Source organism: Heliangelus exortis, chromosome 1 (genome assembly GCF_036169615.1).
Source record: "Heliangelus exortis chromosome 1, bHelExo1.hap1, whole genome shotgun sequence".
Lineage (NCBI taxonomy): Eukaryota > Metazoa > Chordata > Aves > Apodiformes > Trochilidae > Heliangelus > Heliangelus exortis.
This window is the reverse complement of record NC_092422.1, coordinates 112405977-112428737: the sequence shown is the minus strand read 5'-3', so window position 1 is coordinate 112428737 and position 22761 is coordinate 112405977. Positions and strand designations below refer to the sequence as shown.

Below are 22761 nucleotides of genomic sequence, written 5' to 3'. Positions count from 1 at the left end.
CGGGGCCACGCCCACCCCCGGGGCCACGCCCACTCGGTCCGGCCGTGCCTTCCTCTTCCCGCCCTTTCCCCAGGCGTTCGAAACCAAAACCTGCGCGGTACCGAGGGCGCGGCGGTGTTGGCTCCGCCCCGCCTCGCCCCGCTCCGATTGGGCAGCCCGCCGGCCCTGTGAGGTGATTGGCTGGTTTGAAGGGTGGGCGTGGCTGTTGCCAGCCGGCCATGGAGGTTGTGCGGTGCCCGGAGCACGGTAAGGGGCTGCGGGGAGGGGAAGGGGTGTCCTGGGTATGGGGGGGTTCGGCTCTGACCGGCTCTCCTCTTCTCCGCCCCGCAGGGTCCCTTTGTCACCTGAAGACGGGCATCCGCGATGGCCCCAACAAAGGGAAGAGCTTCTATGTGTGCAGAGGGCAGCCTCCGGCGCTCTGTGACTTCGTCCTCCCGGCGCCGTAAGTGCGGGGCTGGGGAAGAAGGGGGGAAACACACGACTCGTTAGAGGGAAGTTCAGTGCCACGTCAGTGGTCGTAGACTTTTATTTTCTTTTTGAGAAAATCTTCCAAGTATTTTGTCCCTAGTAACTTTTTTATTATTATTTTTCACTCGTTGCTGTTACCTGGGCATCTTTCTTTGTCTTTATTCTTCCTTGTTTTCATCTCCTCTTTTCAGTATTCCTGTTTCTCACTGCTTGATCCACGAGGGATGCGTGGTGGAGCTGCAGTTCCTGGTTGAGCTGCAGGACAAAGATGAATACCAGTAAGTTCATCGAAGTGGAAACTTAAGTTTGTTCATAGAATCAGCCGGGTTGGAAAGGACCTCTGAGATCATCAAGTTCAACCCTTGTTGTGCAGGTTTGAACATTTGGAACTGCTCAGTGGTGGCAGACTTTCAGTTTTCTGCTAAAATTGGAAAGGGTGATCCAGCCTTGAGGCCTTCATATTTCAAAATACGTTTTTCATAATATTTCAAAGTACTGTTTTTATTAGCAGTTGCATTCAGGACTATAAACTTAAGGGATGAGGTTCTGTTTGGTTTTAATAGAATTGAACATGGCTTTCTGGTTGGGTTCTTCCCAGACTCGGAATAGTTGCATTAAACCCACCAATTTTAATTCTGATACAGTTCTTGTAGTAGTCCTGGTTGTCTGCCAGCTTTGAAAAAAATTACATCCAAAGCATTTTAGAGGTGCTTTAAAGGTGAGATGGCTTCTGCAGCATAACTGAAAGAATAACTTCTTTCCTTACACCTTGAATTCATAGGACACTTCTGAGGCTCTGAACATAGAAAATATTTTTGCCTGAGCACTTTTTTATTGCTTAAATTAAATGAACAACCCAAAACGCAACGCTGAAAATCTTTATCTGGAGAGCAATATTTTTGTAAAAATCAAAAAAAAGCTTTATTGCCAATGTGCATGCCCTTTTACTTTGCAGAAGCCTGGGTGTAATGTGCAGATCAAGAAAACTTGCCTGTGATGTTTCTGGTTTGTAATGAATGCTCAGACTTCTTTTATTGGGTCTGCCAGTTCATATCTTGTTTTACTCTTTGGTAGGTTGTTTTATCGATGCTTTGAAAGTAAGTTGAATGGAAAGAAGTGGTGTGGGAGCATCCCATGGCAGGTATGCATTTTTCATTTGTATTATAGTATCAGCTTATTCCAGCATGACCTTTTGTTCTGTGTACTGTAATCACCTTTGAGAGTATGTAGTAGGAGGGTTTGTATTTTCTATCTGAAAAGCCTGCTGTCCTCCTCCAAATGAAACTTCTCTTACTTCTAATTGTGTGAAGCAATCAATGTTCTTCAGTCTTAAAAGAGACCTGGGTTTGTTCTCTGGCTGTCCTCTTTTCTTGAGGATGATCCTGTTGGGACTTGATCCGCAAGAGACATGAGAGTGGTAAAGAAAGCAGTGACAAGGCAGTTTTGTTTTGTTTTCCTTGTAAACTGTTTCTCCTGATCCTGTTAAAACAATAGGAAATACTATGTTTGTAAAGAAGTCTTGTTTGAGATGATCGGGTTGTGTGCTTTAATTATTTGTACATCAGTGTTTACTCACTTGTATGTCTTGCAGGATCCAAAAGCTACCAAAGTGTCAAAAGTCTTAGAATCCAATATCAACACAGCACCTCTCTTCAATCCCAGTGGCCAAAGAAATCCATTTAAAGTTATAGACAAGAATTGTGAACCATCATCCGGGAAACAAATTAAGCAAGGAAACGAAGGTGAAAGTAAAACAAAAGGAAAAAAAGAGGAGAAAGGAAGCATGCCGGTATCACATAAAGAAAAGGAATCGCCCTCTGATTTCTCCATAGAAAAAGAACCTCTAGAAGGGCTGAAGACAAAAAAGAAGCAGTCCACAGTAAATATATGTGACCCAGAACATAAGAAAAGTACAGTGCCTGCGTATAAACTTGTTTTTTCTGAGACCTGGCAATGGAAAAACACCCATTGTGAGGAAGAGAAATATGGTGGCAGTCGCATGGAATCTAAGTCTTCTGAGTGTGTGGGGAAAGACACAGACTGGAGTTCAAAAAGTCATGGCAAGCATAGTGCAAGTATCAAGCCTTCAGAGGAGGAGCAGCTCAGAGAGAAAAGCTTAAAAAACTGTGGGGATAAAGAAGTCAGAGAGAGAGAATACATTGGTTGGAAGAATGGAGAAACAAAAACCACGTCTAAAGAAGATGCAGTTTCCCCAGTAGTACCACAGCTGGCATTGCAACATGGGATGGGGGAAGCAGAGGCAGTGCTGTCCAAGACGCAAATCAGTCCAGGATTGGAACACTCTGCTGATGAAGTTTCTGGCTCTGACAGTGATGAAGTAGAATTGGTTTATTCCTCGTCCTGTAAAAGTAAACTTGAAAAATCAGTTGAGGGTTTGCAGTCCATAGAGATTCCATCAGGAAGATCAGGAAAGAGTATGCAGGGGACATCTTTGCCAGATACCGTAGCATCGCAGGACCCTAAAGCTCTTCACAACCATCTTGTATCCCAGCTGAAGCAGAAGAAGGTCATTTATTACACTTATTGTTCCTTGGTTTTGGTCTGTGTTCAGTGTGACTTCCCTTATGACAGGCATCAGAATATGGTATCCTCTCACAACAGAAATTTTAAAATACCTGGATGGTTTTGAAAGACAAGGCAAGGAAGATAATTCAGCCTAGATACAGGCTAGTTGGTTTAAGCCACATATCAAACAATTACCCTTAAGGAAATACAACCTTCTGCATTTGGGGGATGCTCCTGACTGAGGTTGTGTCTTTATACTTAGAAAGTGATTTGCATAAGATGGAATCAGCTTCAACTTTTTAAATAACATAGCTGTTTCTGGTGGTCTCTCTAGGCCTTATGCAGTAAGAGTGATCTAGCCATGATCACACCAAGATGAAATAAACTACCTATGCTTTTTTTTAATGATTGCTATTAACTATGTTCCATCGTTTTTGTTATAAAACCCCTTGTTTGCCTAGATTTCAGAGCAGGAGCTTGGAATAAACAGTTGTAACTGTTGTTACTGTTTTTATGGAAACATGCAAGTAGGTTGAATGCTGGGTGCTTTGAGAATTTTTCAAGTTGTACAAGTCATTTGAGTACCTCTTCTCCCCCTTTCATGAAAAGGGAGAGGCCCTGCATCCTTCCATCCCTGCTAAAGTACACTAATGGTTTGTTTATGTTGTGCTAAAATACTACTAAATTGCATCAAATGTCACTTAAATGCTTCTGGACATTGTAGAACAGTATTAAAAAATTACTCTGGCATAGGATTAGTGATTTTAAACTTCTGATTGTTCCCTGTTGGCAGAGAGCTTGGTAAGCACACTCAGGTTTTGATTCTTTTTTGTATTGCAGAGCACATTGGCTTCAGTGAACACTCAGATGCTGCCAGATAAAGGGGAACGGTTATTAAAGCAAGTGCAGGACTTGGAATCTGCCCTCACTGCCTTGAAGTTTTCAGCATCAGATACCACTGAAAAAGGTAGGGCTAAATTTTTTTTGCCCCAGAACTCTGCAGAACAGTTTGTCTTACTATAGTTGCTAACATTAAGGAAAAGTAGCATTAACTAGTGTATGGCACGTAGTCTGTATGAAGTTGGTTTGTTGAGATTCACTGAAGATGGAAGTTGTTAGTTGCAAAGTGTGTATCTGGGAGGGGATGAATGAAAAACCTCAAGTGTTTGCTATGAAGTATGGTGGCTTTTCAAGAGTTTTCTCCCATTTTTAGGACCTAGGGCTAGTTCTGTTTCAAGCTTTGGCTGCTTGAATAAGGCAGATTTCTTTCCAAGAACTTGCCAGTGAAATGTTAACTTCCACTTTGTTGCAGTATGGAGTGATCCTGCTGATTAATGTTTTGGCTGCTATGCCTGTTACCAGATAAAAGATTAGCATCTCCCAGTGCACTGTTCCAGTAAAGTGATTTCCTAATTCTATGAATTAATTAGTTATTAATCACTTGTGGAAGAGAAGCATTTTGTTGAGTTACCTGTATGATCACCTCAACAGAAGAGTTATTTTGTAATCATAATATCAAATGTGTTGAAGAAAAGATCCAGTTGAACAACTCTGGAAACTGATGATCTCTAGCAAGGAAGTAGTAACTCATAGGCCACCACACAACAGTCCCAATATCTTATACCATATTTGGTTTTAAGCAAGACAGACCTTTCTAGGAAGGTGAGAAAAGCTGATTATTTCTTGGCCCATTTGTTCTTGGGTGTTTTGATAGTTACTGTGACCAAAACATTGACAAGAAAGGTGTTTCTAAAAGGAATAAATCCTCGGAGTGCACTGACCTTGCATCTGTACTAGTTTAATCACAGCTGTAAAGTTCATTGTTGCTCTAAACCACAAATTGAAGCTTAAGCTGACCTGTTTTGCCTGTCATGTAGGAGCAAGCTAAGCACATTCATATTAATAGCTGCAGTGTCTCAGGTCATGCAGTAACCTGCTATATTGGTAAATCTGTGTCACCACTTAATATTTTGCAAGCAGACTCTTAGGCAAAACAAAGGCTTTTCTCTGGGCTGGAACACAAGGCTCTGAGGTCCACTGTGGAGGCTTTTCAACCTGTGATTCTTTTCTTCTTAAGGGGAGGATACCACAAGCAGCGGTTGCCGTGAGGAGTCTTTGCCTTACCCATTATCCAGGCCAGGTAGTACAAGGTTGATAATGCCCCTTCCATTCCAGGATCCCACAGCAGGGACTTCTTCAGTCTCACACAGTCACCCCTCTGCTGCTGTTGCTTTAGGCTCCAGTGAATATTATGGCCGCAGTTGTGGAAGTAAGTACAGAAAGACTTCTTAAAAAAAAAAATAAAAAAAAATCCACAGCTGAGGACTTTCTCTGAAATAATGCTACTACTTTTGGATATACATGAAGGTACTAAAACTTTTCTGTTAGTGTGAGCTACATACTGCCCCCCAGGCATCGATAGCCACTGAGAACAATTTCTGAGATAAAAGATCTTGGGAAAGTTAGCTTTGTAATCACATCCTCGTGCATTATGCTATATCTTTCCAGTGAATTCTGGTGTGCAGAATCTCTATGGAGGAAGAATGACAGAAGGCAGAAACAAAGCTGTGCACAGTGCCATAAATGAGGCTATTAATTATCTTCACAAGTCTCTAGAATCCTGTCCAACAGAGCAGACAGCAGCTGAAGATCCCTCTGGGTTGAAGGTGGGTTGGAAAGGATGCAGGATGTCATGCTGATAATATAAGTGTAACATCTGGGTGATGCTCCAGAGCATCCTATCCTTTCACACTTTGGAAGCATTTTGTAGTTTACATCCTGCTGGAAGGGGATGCTCTAATTAATATCTGTTCATGGGAGTTGCTTCAGACTGCCAGTACTGATGTTCTACCCTCTTGCTGTGGTCTCTTCAGAACAGTTAGTGCTTGAATGAAGTATTAATGCCTCAGATGTAGTAACCAACCCACAACCATATGTTTGCACTTTACTGGCAGAACAGAGACAGGTCTCTAGCAAGGCTGAGAATCTTCTTATTGTTCCTTTCTCCCAGTTAGATCTCCCAGTGAGCTATAAGAAATAATCTTTCTAAAAAGTGACCATTGTGATCATGCAACACCAAATACTGGAGTCATCTGTTTGATCTGCCAGAAAGCAGCTCTTATCTGTCAGGTGGTGCAGAACCTGTAGTTGAGGTTACTTGCAAGGTACTGGAAGGCACATGCCTCTACAAGATGTTGTGTAACTTGTCAGATCCTCTTGGGACCTTTCCAGTCCTGGGGAAGGCCATTTCATGTCTAATGATGGTAGTCCCTCTTACTGTCTTTTAATGGCCTGTAGACTACTGAAAGTCTCTAGAGGTCCTAGACTTGGTGAAAAAAGGGGAAGTGTTCTCAATCCTTCTCCTTGACAGGGATGCCCGTTCTGAGCAAGGTAGGCTTGGGCAGGTTTTCTACCTCAATAAGATGTCTTTGCATGCAATGTTTTTGGAGCACTGTGAAGGTGCCAGGTTGGTTTGTACATAAAGCATTAGCAACGCCACCTATGGTACTAGTGACCTGTCTGCTTGGGTATCCCTGTCCATGTGGGAAAAGAACAAGTAGGTAAACTCTTTTCAGGAAGATTGTAGTAGGACAGTTCAGCTGGATAATTTGGGACAGAAGGAAGCAGAAGTGCCTGAAATTTGCAAGGTATTTCCTTAAAATTCTCTGTCTTACCCTCTCAGGTTCCACTGCTGCTGCATCAAAAACAGGCACTCGCATGGCTACTCTGGAGAGAGAGTCAGAGGCCATGTGGAGGAATTCTGGGTAAGCAACAGAACAGGCAAGGGGATTTTGGGAGCAGATTTATGGCAGCAACACCTTGGCACGTGACTTACTCTGAGACTCTTTTTATAGTCATGTCAAGGGGATTATTTTTCTGTACCCTTTCTGTACCCTTTGACTAATTACAGCTGTTAACACATTGCTAAATCATTTCCTGAAATGGTCAGACTTGTACTTTTATTTCCAGGACTCCTCAGGACAATTTCTCTTGCAGGATTTACCTCAGTGTAGATCTGGGCTAGATCGTTTTCACAGCTCATCCAACCTTCTGTCTGTTTTTTTCCAGCGGATGACATGGGCTTGGGGAAGACTCTTACAATGATTGCTCTCATTTTGGCCCAGAAGCAGATGAAGACAGAGAAAATAAAGGAGAAATTAGAAATACAGTTATCAAAAAATGGTACAGAATTAATTCCATTATACAATACATACATTGTGATGCAGTGCCACTTGAAATGGCTTAAGTGTTACAAGCTAATTACTTCTTAGAACAACAGATTCTGTCTGTACTCACTTCCCATCTGTAGGACCGTTTCAATGATCTTAACATTTACTGCATCCCTTGCAAGGCCTTTCTTTTGATCAGTGTCATTTGTTCTTCCATTGGATGTGTCAGATTTCTTAACTGATTTATATTGTTTTGGGATTTATTTTTTTAATTGGTTAGTGTCCTTAACCAGGTTAAGCTAGCATACACTGCTTTCAAAAAAGTTTCAGATTTTTCAATGTATACATAATTTTCATAGTATAAGGACTTCAGTAACTTACTATGCACCTCCCTGTGACTGATTTATTTATTTATTTATTTATTCTTCATACAATTACTTTTATCTTCATAAAGAATGTTAAGATTTTTTTAGAGGGTACTGTTCTGTGTTTGCAACCTATCACTTTCTCCATCCTCATGGAACAAGTTGGACTCCTTTTTTTTGCCATATTTACTGAGGATGTATTTGTTTTTCCTGTGTTGTGCAAAATGATTAAAATTCTGTCTTCTAGAACAGGAAAGAAGCATTTCTCTGGAACTGCATTCTCAGGGGAGATTGGGGTAGTTCTTGAATTCTAGCTTTTCAGCTTATCCCAAGAAAATGCACAGATATATAGTAAAACTGAGTGGAAAACAAGTGACATTGAGTGTTTAAGTTTTTTTCTACCCAGAACTAACAGTCTTTAGGAATGCTGTGTCAAGATGTGTACTTCTCAAACTATGTTTGCAGGACAATTGGACCAATCTTCTGAATTGTTATGACTTTGACACTTCTTTGTTGTGGTGTGATGTGAAGACATTGACACCTGTCTGCAATATTTCCCTGCAGATTCCAGTATTATCCCTTCATGCAGCACTTTAATCATTTGTCCTGCATCCTTGATCCATCACTGGAAGAAAGAGATTGACAGGCACGTGGGATATGGCAAACTGAGGGTGTATTTGTACCATGGGCCAAACCGAGACAAACACGCAGAGGCGTAAGTGCTGAATCATAAATATGACCAAGAAAAGTAAAAAACTATGTAGTGAGAGATTGTGCATATCAGAAATTCAGTGGCTTTATAACGGTGGAAGAACCTGAAGTACAAAAATGGGGAGGATCCAGAAGATAGGCTGATGTCTGCTGTCAAGGTGTCTGTAGCAAAAATTTAAAGGCCTGTAATGATGCTGAGTAGTTCTGGAGCAGGCTGCTGCTGTTCCTGAAATCAGAAAAAAAAAAATGAAGTTGTACGTTCTCTGAAACATCTCTTGCAGAGATTGCCAGTGGCAGTTTTTCTGATGCTTGTGCTTCATGGTTGTCTTTTTATTTTTTTATCAGCTGTATATATAAATCAAAAAAATTTCTACACCTCTTTAGGCCATGCTGAGCAGGATTTCTAGGTACCAAATTCTAAATAATATTTATCTCCTGTGGAGTGCATTCTATACAACTGTTTCTTACCACCTTGAGCTTGCTGTGTTTACTGTCACTATCCATAAAACAGGAACTATGTGTCCTTCCTGTTTGATATGCTGATATGAAGGTCTGTTTCCTGTAAAACTGCACTGCAGCTCTCATAGAACTGGGTTCTTAAACCTTGAGCATGCATTTTGTCTTGCCTTGCAAAATTAATTCTTCAGCTGTTCTTATTTCTGATTACTACTTTCCCTTTGTGCAGGCTCTCTCAATATGATGTTGTTGTCACAACCTACAGCCTTCTCTCCAAAGAAGTTCCCACAAGAAAAGAGGAGGGAGAAGTCCCTGCTGAGGACTATGACGTGGGGGTGAGAAGCTACATGGTTGATGGAGGATTTCCTTAATGCTTTGTTCTGAGGTGTTGCAAGCAATTAAACACCTTAGGCTACAGTGAGAAGCAGGTTGAATTTTTTTTTCCCCCACTAAGCCCCCTGTTGAATTTGCAGAATAAAAATAAAGTGATGAGAAGTGCTGTGAAGTGCAGAAAGAAAATGGGGGGAAATAGTCAAAATTAATTTGTTCTGTAACAGTATAGAATAAATTAGGTTGAGTAAATTGTCATGTCCTAAGAAATAGTATTAAGAGTGCAGTGATAAATCTTGTCTTCTATTGAGGTGAGACCATAAAGGAACCAATAGAATCTCCTTGTTGGTGCTCTTTGCTGGTTGAAGCATTAATGTCACTTTGAAGTATCAGAAACCTGTCAGGCTCAGGCTCTGGGTCTGGTTGAACTGAGACTGTGGGCAGCTTACATGCTGCATTCTTGAAGAACCAGCAGTGAATATGTTAAGCTATGAAAAATAACAAAGTGATTGCTGACTGAGCTTCTCTAAGAGTGGAAGTAAACATTTTTATTTTTTGAGGAGTCCTGGAAATAAAAATACAAGTCTGACCACTTCAAGGTATGATTTAGTAGTGGGTTAATATCTGTAATTAGTCAAAAGGCACAGAAAAACAACACAGAGGAAAAACAACAACAGTGGAAGTTGCCTTTCTGGTCGATAATTTTGTTTCCTACGTCTGCACAGACCTAGGTGTAGCTCTTAAATCAAACAGGCCTTTGAATTTCCTGAAACTTCACGGTGGCATCTGTAAAACTGTAGAGAGATCAGAGTGATTGTATGTGGTCCTTGGTCCCATCCTAACAAAATTTTACTGATACAGAATGCTTCTTGGGAAGAAAGAGGTGATGAAATTTTAAAAAGCAGCAAAATATTAGAAATTGTTATTAAGAACAGGCAAACGTTACCTTCTTTGGCCTGTATGTTTTCATGGAAGCTCTAGAGAGATGATTTTTTTGAGAGCATCTCTTATATGACAGTAAGCTCAGATTACTGCAGACTAACAGAAAGAAAGGGGTTCTTGCTGGAAAAATACATTTTCTTGTGGCTCAGAGATTCTAGGAAGGTTATTGCTCCGTGTTATAAACAGTTTGCTTTTCTTTCAGAGTGGGTCATCTCCTTGTTCTGCTTTGCTCAGAGTGGCCTGGGCTCGAGTTATATTGGATGAAGCTCACAATATTAAAAACCCAAGGGTTCAAACCTCTATAGCTGTGTGCAAACTGAGAGCCAGTGCCAGGTGGGCAGTCACTGGAACACCAATACAGAACAATTTATTGGACGTGTACTCTCTCCTGAGGTGAGCTGACTGCATGCAAACACATGGACAGGGCTCCAGTTCCAATAATTCTTTGCTGATGAAATGCTAAGGTCATTCCTAAGCTTGAAAGGTTTCTAAGATGTGTGGATGTGAGTTATAATAATACTTCAGGCACTGGATTGCAAAGGCTGTGGCATTGCATAAGGCTGACCATTCATCTGCTGTTGCATGCAGTTATTCTGCTTCTGTAGAGGACAAAGGGAATATTACTTCAGATCTCCTTTGTCTCAAAGATTAATATCCTCAAAACATTGGTTAATGAACAGAAGTTAGGTGTAATCTGTATTCCTACCAGGGCATCCTGGGAAGACCATACTAAAGCATGTTGAAGGACAGGGTGAAAACTTTAGTTTCTCTGAACTTAGTGGTAAACAGATTAAATTCTGTTTCTCATTGTTGAGGGGGGAAAGATTATGAAGGGTGTTGGAGAACCAGAGAGAATGTGAATTTGAAATTAATTCTGGGTAACTGAAATTAAAATTCTAGTAAGAGGTATGAGATTTTGAAATGACAAATGATTATGCATTTTGGCAAGTGCCTCTGCATCTTGGTGTCTTTCATTTGCTGGTGATAGTTGAGACATAATGAGCTAAGAGGAAGTGACGGGTACAGAATCAGAAAGATTCTTGCATGGTGTTAGTGATGGTGAGACTTTTGAGCAATTGAGTTATTGACATTATTATATTGGAAGTATTTTGTTGCTCCTAGCATTAATACCATTTGAAAACGGCTTGTTTTGGATAGCAAGGAGTTTGGCTCTGGTCACTCAAGAGTAACTGAAGAAGTCTCCTTCCCTTGGTATAAGTCTTCTTCCTTCCTTTTGTAGGTTTCTACGTTGCTCTCCTTTTGATGAATACAAAGTGTGGAAGTACCAAGTAGCTGAAAACACAAAAAAGTGGGGAGAGAGGCTAAGCCTCATAACCAGGACCCTCTTATTACGGAGAACTAAGGACCAGACGGATTCAGATGGCAAGCCCTTGGTAAGAATCTCACACTCCAATTAGACAATTATTCCCTTGTTTTCCTTCCAGCAGGCAGTTAGTTTTTTACATACATAAATTTATTAATGGGTGGGTTTTCCTGTCAGTTGAGCAAGAGGAGTGAATGCCTGTGGGATGCTTTGGCTGATCATCCAAAAAGCAGAAATATTCAGATTAATTAAACCCTCTGGTTATAAATCACATGCAGACAAAAGTGTTAAATAAGAGCTAGTACATATCCAGTTAGTTCAAAGTTAGCCTAAGTCTCTGGGCTAGCCTAGATCTCTGAGACTCTAAGCTGCTGCATGTCAAATGGATCTCATGTATGCCAGGGCATTGGTTTTCTTTATAATAATTTTTGGTGTGTCTGTAAGCCTTCCCAAAGTATAGCTTTGGTGTACTGTCTGATTCTAAATGAGGAACTGAGATTCTACTTTTACAATACAAGAAGTTAATCCCTCCGTGGCAGTTACATGACAGTCCATACTTAGTTGGTCATGGCTTTTGTTGCTGGAAGATTCAGAGTAAAGATTTTTTATCTTGAGTGTCAACCAGGCTACTTGGCGTTCTGTGAGTATCTGTGTTGTGTCACAGTTGCATTAACACAAATAACTTGAATGAAGAAACAGCTATTTTCTTCTTCTCAGATCTTCTCAAGTTCTGAGGCTTGGAACACTGTGTTAAATATTGGAACGCTGGTGTTTGTGATGCTGTATAAGATTTTTGCACTATGTCCATCTGATACCATGTATTTTTACTTCAGGTATCTCTGCCCCACCGTAGCACACGCTTGCATCAGTTAAAACTTTCAGCAGAGGAACAGTCTGTGTACAATGTGCTCTTTGCAAGATCCAGGTATGAATGTGGCTAGAGATAGGGTATCTTGTGGTTTTGTTTATTAATGGTATTAAGAATTGGAAAGAAGTCCACTTTAGGTGAGAAGAGCTTTTGGATAAATTCCTATTATTTTTTTTTTCTCTTTCTAACTATCTGTCAAGCATGTTTAAAAATACATTGCTTATTCTGGTAACAATTGAAACTGATTAATTTCTTTTCTCCTGTATGTTCATGCCCTGTATGAGCTTGTATCAGCAAGGTGTGTCAGCACCTGTAAAGCAGAAAATGTGTCTTCTTTGTTCTGTGATGTCTGTACAACCAGAAATTACACTGGCTTCTCCAGGTGGCTGTAGTGCAAGACGGTGCCGCTTTGTGTTCTCCTAGGGTCTCTTTCAGCAGTGTTGAAAAAGAGTGCTGTAAAGAGTCTTCCTTCCTTTTAAATGTGCATTTAAAGATGTCCTTTTGTTATGAAGAATGTTACCCTTTGGGCCCTGGCTCCTATTATACACAAGGTATTCCAGTATGCAGACTTGCTGCCTCTTGTATTTTCTGAAATGGATCTTGATTTTGGTATTCAAGTTAAACAAAACTTTTTTTTTCCTGTAATTTTGTAACTAAATGATATCCTTACTTTAAATATTTCATCAGCTTGCTTGTTAAGATCAGGTCCCTCTTACCTTTTTTCCTGCTGTAAATCCCACAGTCTTTGTCTTGTTTTTTCAGGTCAACACTACAATCCTACCTAAAGAGACAAGAAGAGAAAAATGAAGACAGGGAGTATGCTGGTGGTAACCCATTTGAAAGAGGTTTGAGCACACCCTTCTCTAAAAACATTGTAGAGTGATAAGGAGGGGGAACAGTCCTGGCCGCATGGGGTCAAGATTTAGAAATTCTTTGGATAATGTTCCCCTGCTGTTACAAAGAATCCTGTCACAGTATTGCAAAACTGTGTTCTCACTGTTTTGGCTCTGGGCAAACCTCTTAATATCTCTGGGTCTAAAATTCCCTTCTGAAATAAAGGTCTAATTGCTCATAGGAGAGATGTTAATATTAGTATAATATATGGAGTACTCTGATATGTTTTGCAAGGGGTTTGGCTTTGGGGTTTTTTTGTCTGTGGGGTTTGATGGGTTCCTATGTTAAATCAGGTTTTGCTTACCTGTTGGTTTTTGTCTCACTGATGAAACTTTTGCTGGAGGTGGCTGGGCAGGGCTTGAAGTGCCTCCAAGAGCTCTTAATGTTTTGTCTTCCTTCCTTGGCAGTTGCACAAGAGTTTGGAGTCAGTCAAAATGAATTTGTAGCAGGCTCCCAAAGTGCCTCCCAGATCTCAAGTACTGTCCATGTCTTGTCCATGCTGCTGAGACTTCGTCAGTGCTGCTGCCATCTCTCTTTACTGAAAGTGGTAATTGCATTGTATTGTAGTGATGTGGGGGTTTTGTGGGGATTTTAAGTCTTTAAGTAAGTTAACAGACTTTATAACACACTTGCATCTCTTAATTAAGGGTGTACCCACTGAGCCATTTTTAGGACTTGTGTTTTACAGCCCAAAAGGTTTTAGGTGGATGTGCTCCTATTGAAGAGTTCCCCAGCATGACCTATGTGAGCAGCTATGTTTAAAAAAAAACATTTATTCAGATAAAAAAAAAAAAAAGAAATTGAATTTTAGTGGCAAAAAACTCTTCATCTCAACCTAGTCTTGAAAAGTGTGGAAGTCCACAGGTGTGGCCTATTTCAAAGACTTGTGTGGTGGAGAGCTTTGTAAGTGCCTTGACTGAAGTTGCCTTGCATGAAGTAGACTTTCAGAAGTTTTTGCTCTGTCATATAAAGCACCTGTCCAGATACTAAGGGAACAGGCAGGTATTTATCTTCTAACATCTTTAATCCTATAATTGTTAAATGCTGCGGGGAAAGGGGAATCTGAGGAGACTGGATGACAGAATATTACTGAGCTTGCGTGCTTTCCCTACACCACCTCTTCTTGTGGCAGAGTAAGAGGCTGTTGCTCTGACCCAGTAGTGCTTCTGGACAGTTCTGTCTTCATATTGCATAGCTTCCTTCAGACCCACTGTCCTCAGCAGACATTGTGCAGGCTGTGAATCATTACTGAATTTGATCTCAGGCTTGAGCACAATCCCTTATTATATTGCATTCTTTTCCACAGGCTCTGGACCAAGTGAACTTGAACAGTGAAGGCCTTTCCCTCTCCATTGAGGAACAGTTTAGTGCTTTGACCCTATCCGAGCTCCAGAATCATGATCACAAGTCAACAGTCTACCTCAATGGCACAGCTTTTAAAACTGATATCTTTGAAATCACCAGGGAGAGCACCAAGGTATTCTGATTGAGGCTTCTGTCCTTATTTGACAAACTTGGGTTTCACCACTTTGCCTTTTATATTGTTAATGAATTGTCACACCTTGGTAATTGCAGATCAGGCTAAGCTGTCAATTTAGGTGATACCAGGTGAGTAGATGATCTGATAGTCTACTGAACCCCTTCTGGGAAGGCTCCAATTTAGCAGATGTTGATGGTTATTTCTAATAAAGCTGAGAGAATCTGACTGTGCTGAAAAACTCCTAGTGAAAATCTTGAGCACTCAACTCACACATGTTTAGAAAAGCATACATATAAGAGTGTGGTGCTTGTGAAGAGCTAAAAAAATTGGGATGGCAGCAAGGGGAGAGGTGTCGATAACTTCCATTCCCAGGAAGGTTACATTCTGTAAACATGCTTGTATGGTTTAATTTCTTAACTCTGTTCTCTATGTTGGGGTGGGAGCTCTCTTACTAATGACTATTAAAATATCTTGAAAGTTTGAGCATGGAAGAAATTACAGTTGAAGAGTTATTTTGATAACTTACTATTTTAGTGTAGAATAGTGTAGAATGAGCTGATCTGTGACAGCAAGCAGACTTTGTTTTTTTCCCCCCATGCAGATAGCTCATCTCTTGGCTGAATTGAAAACTCTTCAGAGCCACTCAGAGTCTCAAAAAAGGTTAGTAAACATGTCCTTTTCTTTAGTCAAAGCAACAGAGAGAAGCATGTCCCTTGACAGCAGCAGAAATAGTTTAAAACAATTGAGTACAAGACTTATGGTATGGTAAGATAGTGACAGCATTGCAGCACTTGCAAGCTGATTGTGAGAAAAGAAAAATCTAAGATAAAAAAGTGTAGTTTAAAGTGTAGTTTAAGTAGGACTTAAGTGTTGCTGAAGTTTGGCAGTCTCTGCACCAGACTGCAGTGATACAGGGTTTTCTGCTTTGTTTTCTTATAGTGTAGAATGCATTTACAGGTGTATGGCTGCAGAGTAGTTGCACTGGTGTTATGTTGGGGGTGGGTTGGAAGAGGAAGTCCTGTTCTTGGGCAACTCCAGATTTGTACCATATGTAGAAAGCTTTTTTCCAAAACCTTTTGTAAAAAGGATTCCCACTATAAGAATGGGAACACCAACATGACTTTTGTTCCCTACCAAAAAGGTATAAAGCAAATTATTACCTCCCAAACTCTTTAATCCAAGAAATGTGATAAGTGAGAGGCCCTGGGGAACCCAAGTTTGGTGTTGATATTGATTCATTTTATAGAAAAAGCTCACAATTGTGATTGCTAGTTGCCAATGTAAAACCCCAAAATAGAAATGAAAGATTTAATTTGTCTGAAGCAGGTTCTACCATTGCACCTAGAGGTGAATCTGTTTCTGAATTGGGAAGGGACTTGGCTCCAGTTTGCAGTGGAGAACAGTGCCTGAATCATTGTCTCCTCTTGGGTGGAACACTGTAATAACCAAACTGTACAGGACACACAGAACTTGTTCTAAATTCCGTTTTCTGTCTCCAGTGTTGTTGTGTCTCAGTGGACAAGTATGTTAAAAGTTGTGGCTGTGCACCTCCAGCGCCTAGGATTGAAGTATGCAACAGTGGATGGCTCTGTCAATCCTAAACAGAGGATGGATGTGGTAGAAGAGTTCAACAACAATCCCAAGGGGCCTCAGGTATACAGACAGGGCAGAGAATCAGTTACTGGAGCTGTTTTGAGCTGCTGTGATACTGACTTTATGATTCCGTTTATTGGCACCACTTCCATTTGGACCTCTAGGTGCTAAGATCAGCAGGGAAAAAGGTAGCTGTAAAAACAAATGTGTATCTTCTACCAGGCAGAAGCAGCTGCTTAAAAAGTTCCTTTTGATGTTAACCTTCTGTACTGACATCATCTGACTCCAAGGCTAGTTCACAGGTTGCCTGAGTCTTTGGTGTGTTCAAAGCTGTTGTGCAGAATACTGTAGAAACTTTGGTGCCAGTTAGCTCTGCTCAGAGCAGATTGGTTATTTCCAGCTCATGTCACTGTGAGTGCATATGAGCTCATATATCACTTGCTCGTCAAGGAACCTGCAAGAGTTCCTCAATTTTTTTTCTAGCACAACAGATACTTTGTACCAGACTGATCACTTTAAGAGAGAATAGTAGCTGAATGTGTGAATGAGGGCAAAATTAAAGTTCCTCTCATGCTACTATAAGGATAGGAAGATTGAGTTTGGGGTGAGAGAAGTCAGTGTTGCACACCTCCAGAATAAGTCACTCTGACTTTTTACATTTTGGAGATGTCTTTTTTTTTTTTTTTTTTTTTTTTTTTTGATACTGATTAACTACAGTGTTTTGTCTCTTCTAGCCTCTACTCTAAAATTTTGGCTAGGGTAGGGAAGCTTGCCAGGTGACTAAAGAAGTCTGAATCTAAATTCATTGTTGTCCTGGAACACTTTGATCTGAATACTGATGATTCAGTGGTTGAGGAAGGACAAGCTGTCTCCTCTAAGGATGGATCTGTGACTGGAAGTGGAGAATGTGGTGCCCTAGTTTGTTTTCTTTGCCGGATTTCTTGAACAAACAGCTATCTACAAAAGAGATACTTCTCTTCCTAGCTTTGAACTTTAACAAGGGAAAATTTCTGCCTACTATGTATAAATAGTTGGCCCTTTAGAACCCTGATCTTATTTAAAGTACCATACCATGAAAGTAAGTAGTAAACATATAGCAAGTGTCTCTATCCTTAATTTAGTTCTTTTTCTGCTGCACAGGAAATCTCTAAATTGGCCATCTGCTATATAGCCTTTCTTCTCTAGCTACTCTTTGGTTTTTCGTTCTTTTTTGTAATTCTAGGTTACCTGGAAACAAAGTGAAAGGAATAGAAGGCTGTTTCAGTTCAGTTGCCTGTAGTCGTTAGTGTTACATTGGAGCTGGTGCTGACTGACAACAGTGGGAACAACAGGATACTATCAGAGAAGCTGGTCATTTGAATGGGAGGTGGAGAGAGCCTAATTTTTCACTCCTTTCTCTAGTCTGTGAAAAGTAGGGGTAATACATATGGAATGTTAAGTTGGTACCTCTAAACCATAACTTCCATGTCCAGGCTTCTATGTCTTATATCTGGCAAGCTCCCAAACATATAATAAATATAAGCATGTAGTCTCAATATGATAAACGTATGTCAGTTCAAATTAATATGTAGAGCATGTGAAACATTTATTTTCTGGAAATGGGCTCCTTAAATTAACTGTCTTTTGGTCTTTGAAGGTAATGTTGGTCTCATTGCTGGCTGGAGGTGTTGGCCTGAACTTGACAGGAGGAAACCACCTATTTCTCCTTGACATGCACTGGTAAAAAGATATGAAAGTTCCTTTTCAGAGGATGTATATAGGGCATGCTGCTTGCTTTCTCACCACATGTATTGTGACTTGTGATATAGCTGGGTTAATAGGGAAGTGTTTAGCTGAAAGTAGGGGCTAATGATTAATTGTAAAAAAGTATTTTTACTACAGTCTTCTTCCAGTACACTGATTTGTCAGTCTAGTGCTCGCCACCATGAAATGTGGTTCTGCAGGGGTAAAAAAATAGAGGAGGAGAACAGCAAACAAAAGAAGCAGGTATGCAGTCTGTATCCCTAAAGGGTACGGGAGATTTTGCAGTTCCCCATCTTAATTTTTTGCAGTAATGAAAATAGTACAATAATGCCTACAGGGAATTTGTCATGAAACAAACCAATTGTGTTGCATATAGTGAGTAATCAGGCATAGCTATTGTACCTTGGGGTTTTACAGAGTTATGAAAACAGTGCATATGAGATCATAATATTCATGTTGTCTCTTGAAGTGGGAATCATAGTTGGTTTTCAACTGAGTGTTGCTCATGGGAACTTGTGAAGCAAACTAAGGTGCTGCGGTACAAAACCAAATGCAACTCAATAATGCTGCTGAATATCAGCATTAAGGATACACTTATACAATACAGAAGTGATATCAACAAGTATTCCCTGTAACTGTGTGTCCAATGAGACCATTTTTTTTTTTGTTTGCCTTCATGCTTCACTTTTCTTACCAGCTACTCAGCTTTGCCTGAGTACCCACTATTGGCCAGAAATAAGTTGCAGGATAGAACAGCAGTCTAATTCACCTGACTTTGTATGGATTTGTAGCATAGTTCTACCAAGGGCAAAGGGAAATCCAGTGAAGTGAAGATCAAGCTAGGAAGCCTAAGGTAACCTGCAAGCAGTTCAGTTTTACTTCTACAGAGCAAGAAAACAGGATGCTCTGGAGGCAGACAAATAAGGCAAGCACAGAGGCATTGATATTTCAGTTATTCCTTCACATATGCCCTAAAGCTTTTTTTTTTGTTTTGTTTTGTTTTCTCTTTTTGCCTTGCAGGAATCCTGCCCTTGAGGACCAGGCATGTGACCGCATTTACCGAGTGGGGCAGCAGAAGGATGTTGTGATACACAGGTCAGGATCTTCCTGAAGCTGTCACTGCTCACATACTGTCTGGCTTTAGTTGATGAGACAGGGCCTTGGTTGAAGTTTGTTTCTTTACTTAAAGCTAGGCACAAGGTCTAACAGTAGGATTGGGATTTGGACATTGAGATAAAAAGATCACACAAATGTGTTTCTGTGTGGCACCTGCCTGCATGTTGCTGTCCCAGTAGCTAGCAGTGGTTTATTTCAGCCTGTGGTTTAGTGGAGATGTCCTAAGTGTTCCCAAGAATAATTCAGGCACCAAGCCATTTCTCTTACTGAGTAAAGATTTTTCACGGTGCTCCCTAGGCCCTTCTGATATCACTAACATAAGCATATAGAGCACTTGTAATAAGTGAGAGTGGCTTTTAGGAAAAGCATTGTAATTTTAAGTACTAAGAGGCTAGCTTAGTTATTCTAAATGAATAGCAAATATCAAAAAAGCAACTGGAATCTAAAACACTATTTTGGGTATGATGCTTTTAGTATAATAGGTGCCATCAGTTATCAAGCAGTCATTACAAGATTTTGTCACAGAATACTCTTGCTTCTGATGACCAAAGCTGAGGCCTGGAGTGCATCAGACTCCTATTTAAAATGTTTTTAATGCTTAGATATGAGAACAGCTACTTTCTGTGCACAGGTATATTTGTTAGTCACATAATAGGAATAACTTCTAAGCGAGATGAGTGTTTGGAAGTTTACTAGGGAAGTGCTTATATAATGCTGACACTTGTTCCTAGCAGTTGAGATGCTTTGCTTTTTAGGTTTGTCTGTGAAGGAACGGTAGAAGAAAAGATTGTACAACTCCAAACGAAGAAGAAGGTTCTTGCCCAGCAGGTGCTGTCAGGAAAAGGCGAGGCCTTCACTAAGCTCACCTTGGCTGATCTCAAAGTTCTCTTTGGCATATAATTATCTTTTATGATACGCAATGTATCATAAGTGATTTTATACCTCCAAATAAACGGTGCAGGCTTCAACAAAGGACTGCTGTTGAAGGTGATCATTTGTTTTGAACAAACAACTACACTTTTGTACCTGTGCCAGGAAGAAAACTTTTAATACTAAAAATAGATTTTTTTTATCCAAAGGCTAATAAAGTTAAAAGTGTTTCAAAAATAGATTAATTTATGAGTAAATATTAAAACCAAGCATTTGTTTGCGTCTTCATTCCTATGTATGCTTTTTAGTTAGAAAATTTTCTTTTTTCAGGACAAGAGAAGCACAGGTATAAGTGAAACAAGAGCAAGAGATAAGCATGAGGTAGGAAAGTACAGAGTTTGGGCAGGTGTGAAGGAAGGAAACAAATTATTTTGAGCACAATGCTAAAAAGTATGTAAACTTTAGAATGTATAAGTAACAAAATGGAGGAAAATTTTAGGGAATACTTAATTTTCTCTTTTGCTTGTTAGAAGGACTTTTTGCATCTAAGTGAAGTAGTATTTCTCTACCTTGCTCAAAATACTTACTCGAGCAGGAAGTGGATTTCTGTTATGTTCATGTGTTACAGAAAGGTGATAGTTGTGGGGTTGTTTTGTTTGGGTTTTTTTCAGAGTATAAATTGTGTAAGGTTTCCTTAGTGCAAACCTTCTAATGTAGACTTCTGTAGAAATCACAGTGTTAGAAGATGCCCCAAGATTTTAATAGTAGATGAGTTACAAGTCCTTGGTTAGTGGTTTGTATTCTCTCTCCTGTCACAAGAGGGATGTGCTGGTCAGTGAAGTTTTTAGGCAGATGTTCTTTATTGGTAGCACATCTTTGATCTCCCCCTGATGGGGTCTGGGATCTGGTGCAATTTCCAGAAGTTCTGCACTGACTGAGGTCCTTTGAAAGTTTTATTTTAATGCTAAGTGGTAGAGCATGACAAGTTAGATCACCAATAAGAAACTAGATGTTGGTTCCTGGATAGTCATTCACTATAGGATATGATAATAGCATTTGGTAGCCTCTTGAGGAAAGGAGAACTGTATTTACTGATCAGTAGTTCTTGTTGGTACAACAGTGCCCTATGGCTCTTTTTGTCACTTCTCTTACCTGCCTTGATATGGTGTGCAAGGGAAGCTGTAGGATTATCCCAACTTGTTGCACAATTGCAGAGGTCAGAGGGCATACACACCGATACAAATTATTTTTTCTTGTATATACAAGATTAATTCATAAATTCAGCCATGGTGAGGTTGCCTCAAGCAGCCCTCAGAACCAAGGAAGACTCCATTTAACAATAATCTCAGTTTGTGGAACATTGCGCTTTTGCCTTGCTATACTGATTTTCTTGTAAACATCTATTTACTTCCATGAAAGACAAGGGCTAGCTTTTCAAAATTACTTTCTTTTGGATGGGACACTTACATGAGCTGAACTTAAATAATAGTTTCTTGTCTCGACTTCATGTGCACTCCTCTTGTTTTCCTTAGGGTGACTGTTAATTCATATTACTAAATATAGTTTAAATGGACCTCTTGTGCACAATAACATCCCTTCATTCTGTCTATCTCCCTTTGGCTGAATTTAACTAGTCTCAATAGTGTAACTATTAGATATAGCTGATATTGCCATGAGAAAGAATTGTTTATTAAGTTCTCTCCAGGAAAGGGCTTTCTATCTCTCTTGGGAAACCTGACTAGCCAACAGGATATGAAGTGACGTTCAGAGAAGTTCTGAATCTGAAGGCCTATCCGATACCTCTAGTTACTGTCTCCCAAAATAGCAAATTGATGCATCTCGGAGACATGAATGAAGAATCAGTTTCTTTATAGTTTTTATCTTTGTATATTTTTTGTATACAAGGTAAAAATTTTTAAGGAGTTTTGTCACATGGTGGTGAGAAAATTGTTTTTTGTTTGATTTCAGTTTCTCCTATTCAAAACTGAGCAAAAATGGATCAGAAAATACAACTAAATTTTGCTAGCCCACAGGTAGCCAGGTATTTGTATTTCACTGCAACAAGAAAGCACTAGATACTAGAGCCTTGTTTCTTTACAAAAACAAAACTTCACTGTAATACTTTATATATTTGGAATTAACGGATGGATCATGGAGCAGGGAGTTAGCATGTCTGTGGTGTCTGATGTCTCCAGTAAGTACTTGGTAATACATGTGGTGTCCTGGAGAGGGCCGAGGGTGGGTAGCATTTACCTGCAGAACTGCTTGAACAAGAGAAGTCACCGATGGCGTGATGGAACAGCCTCTTGCGGATGCTGCGTGCTGCTTAAGGACAATGTTTGCTTTGGGACAGTTTATATAATGAATATTTATTGTTTTGGTGTATTATTTATTATCTATATTTTTAGTATTTAATTTTAAATTTACTATAATATTTATAAAATGAATATTATATAGCCTGGATGCTGGCACAGGAAGCTTTTGCCCCCCTGTGCCTAGGGAAGGAGTGCCACCATGGCATCGCCCTTCTCTTGCAGCCCCTACTCTCCTTCAAGTACTACAAAAAAAAAAAAACAAAACAAAACCAAAAAATCCAAACCGTGTGTGTTCAGTACCCGCTGGTGCTGCGGGCAGCGGCGGTGGGTTCCGCTGTCTCTGCCACCGAGCCGAAGCGGGCCGGTGGATGCAGCTTTGTAAGAGTCAGGATGGCCGAGCGGTCTAAGGCGCTGCGTTCAGGTCGCAGTCTCCCCTGGAGGCGTGGGTTCGAATCCCACTCCTGACAGCGTGTAATTTTTCTTCTGATCTCCGCGCTCTGGGGCGCTCTTTTGTGGCCCGGTAGCCGCGGGGTCCCGGCGGGCGTGGAGGGGTCGTCACTTTGGCACCGCAGCGAAACCTTGATCCACCCG

General features: G+C 40.3%; 1 protein-coding gene and 1 non-coding gene across 4 annotated transcripts; both read left to right on the top strand.

The window, feature by feature from the left end:
* The first annotated feature begins 135 nt into the window (after positions 1–135).
* Positions 136–19957, top strand: TTF2 (transcription termination factor 2). 3 transcript variants are annotated; one of them, XR_011728877.1, is made up of 23 exons: positions 136–246; positions 331–442; positions 660–746; positions 1543–1609; positions 2060–2995; positions 3835–3961; positions 5072–5263; positions 5503–5660; positions 6677–6758; positions 7063–7176; positions 8093–8243; positions 8925–9030; positions 10170–10360; positions 11208–11361; positions 12125–12216; positions 12922–13004; positions 13461–13600; positions 14360–14530; positions 15135–15193; positions 16033–16186; positions 17349–17845; positions 18890–18964; positions 19741–19957. XR_011728877.1 is itself a non-coding variant. In XM_071758887.1 (23 exons), exons 1-23 carry the CDS (start codon positions 219–221, stop codon positions 19883–19885), a joined length of 3507 nt encoding a protein of 1168 aa, XP_071614988.1. In that variant the 5' UTR covers positions 136–218; the 3' UTR covers positions 19886–19957. The 3 variants fall into 3 exon arrangements, 2 of the variants coding, with proteins under 2 accessions (XP_071614988.1, XP_071614978.1); XM_071758887.1 differs by having other exon boundaries at positions 17763–17845; XM_071758877.1 differs by having other exon boundaries at positions 204–442; positions 17763–17845.
* Positions 19958–22554: 2597 nt separating this feature from the next.
* On the top strand, positions 22555–22637 carry TRNAL-CAG (transfer RNA leucine (anticodon CAG)). Its single transcript has one exon. It is a non-coding gene; the product is annotated as a tRNA-Leu (tRNA).
* Positions 22638–22761: the final 124 nt, after the last annotated feature.

Excerpts from the sequence above, each read along its gene's own strand:
- TTF2 (XM_071758877.1), top strand. The coding sequence starts at position 219 with ATGGAGGTTGTGCGGTGCCCGGAGCACGGTAAGGGGCTGCGGGGAGGG. Across the intron at positions 1,610-2,059 it reads GTGGGAGCATCCCATGGCAG|GATCCAAAAGCTACCAAAGT; the intron begins GTATGCATTTTT and ends TATGTCTTGCAG. Across the intron at positions 2,996-3,834 it reads CCCAGCTGAAGCAGAAGAAG|AGCACATTGGCTTCAGTGAA; the intron begins GTCATTTATTAC and ends TTTGTATTGCAG.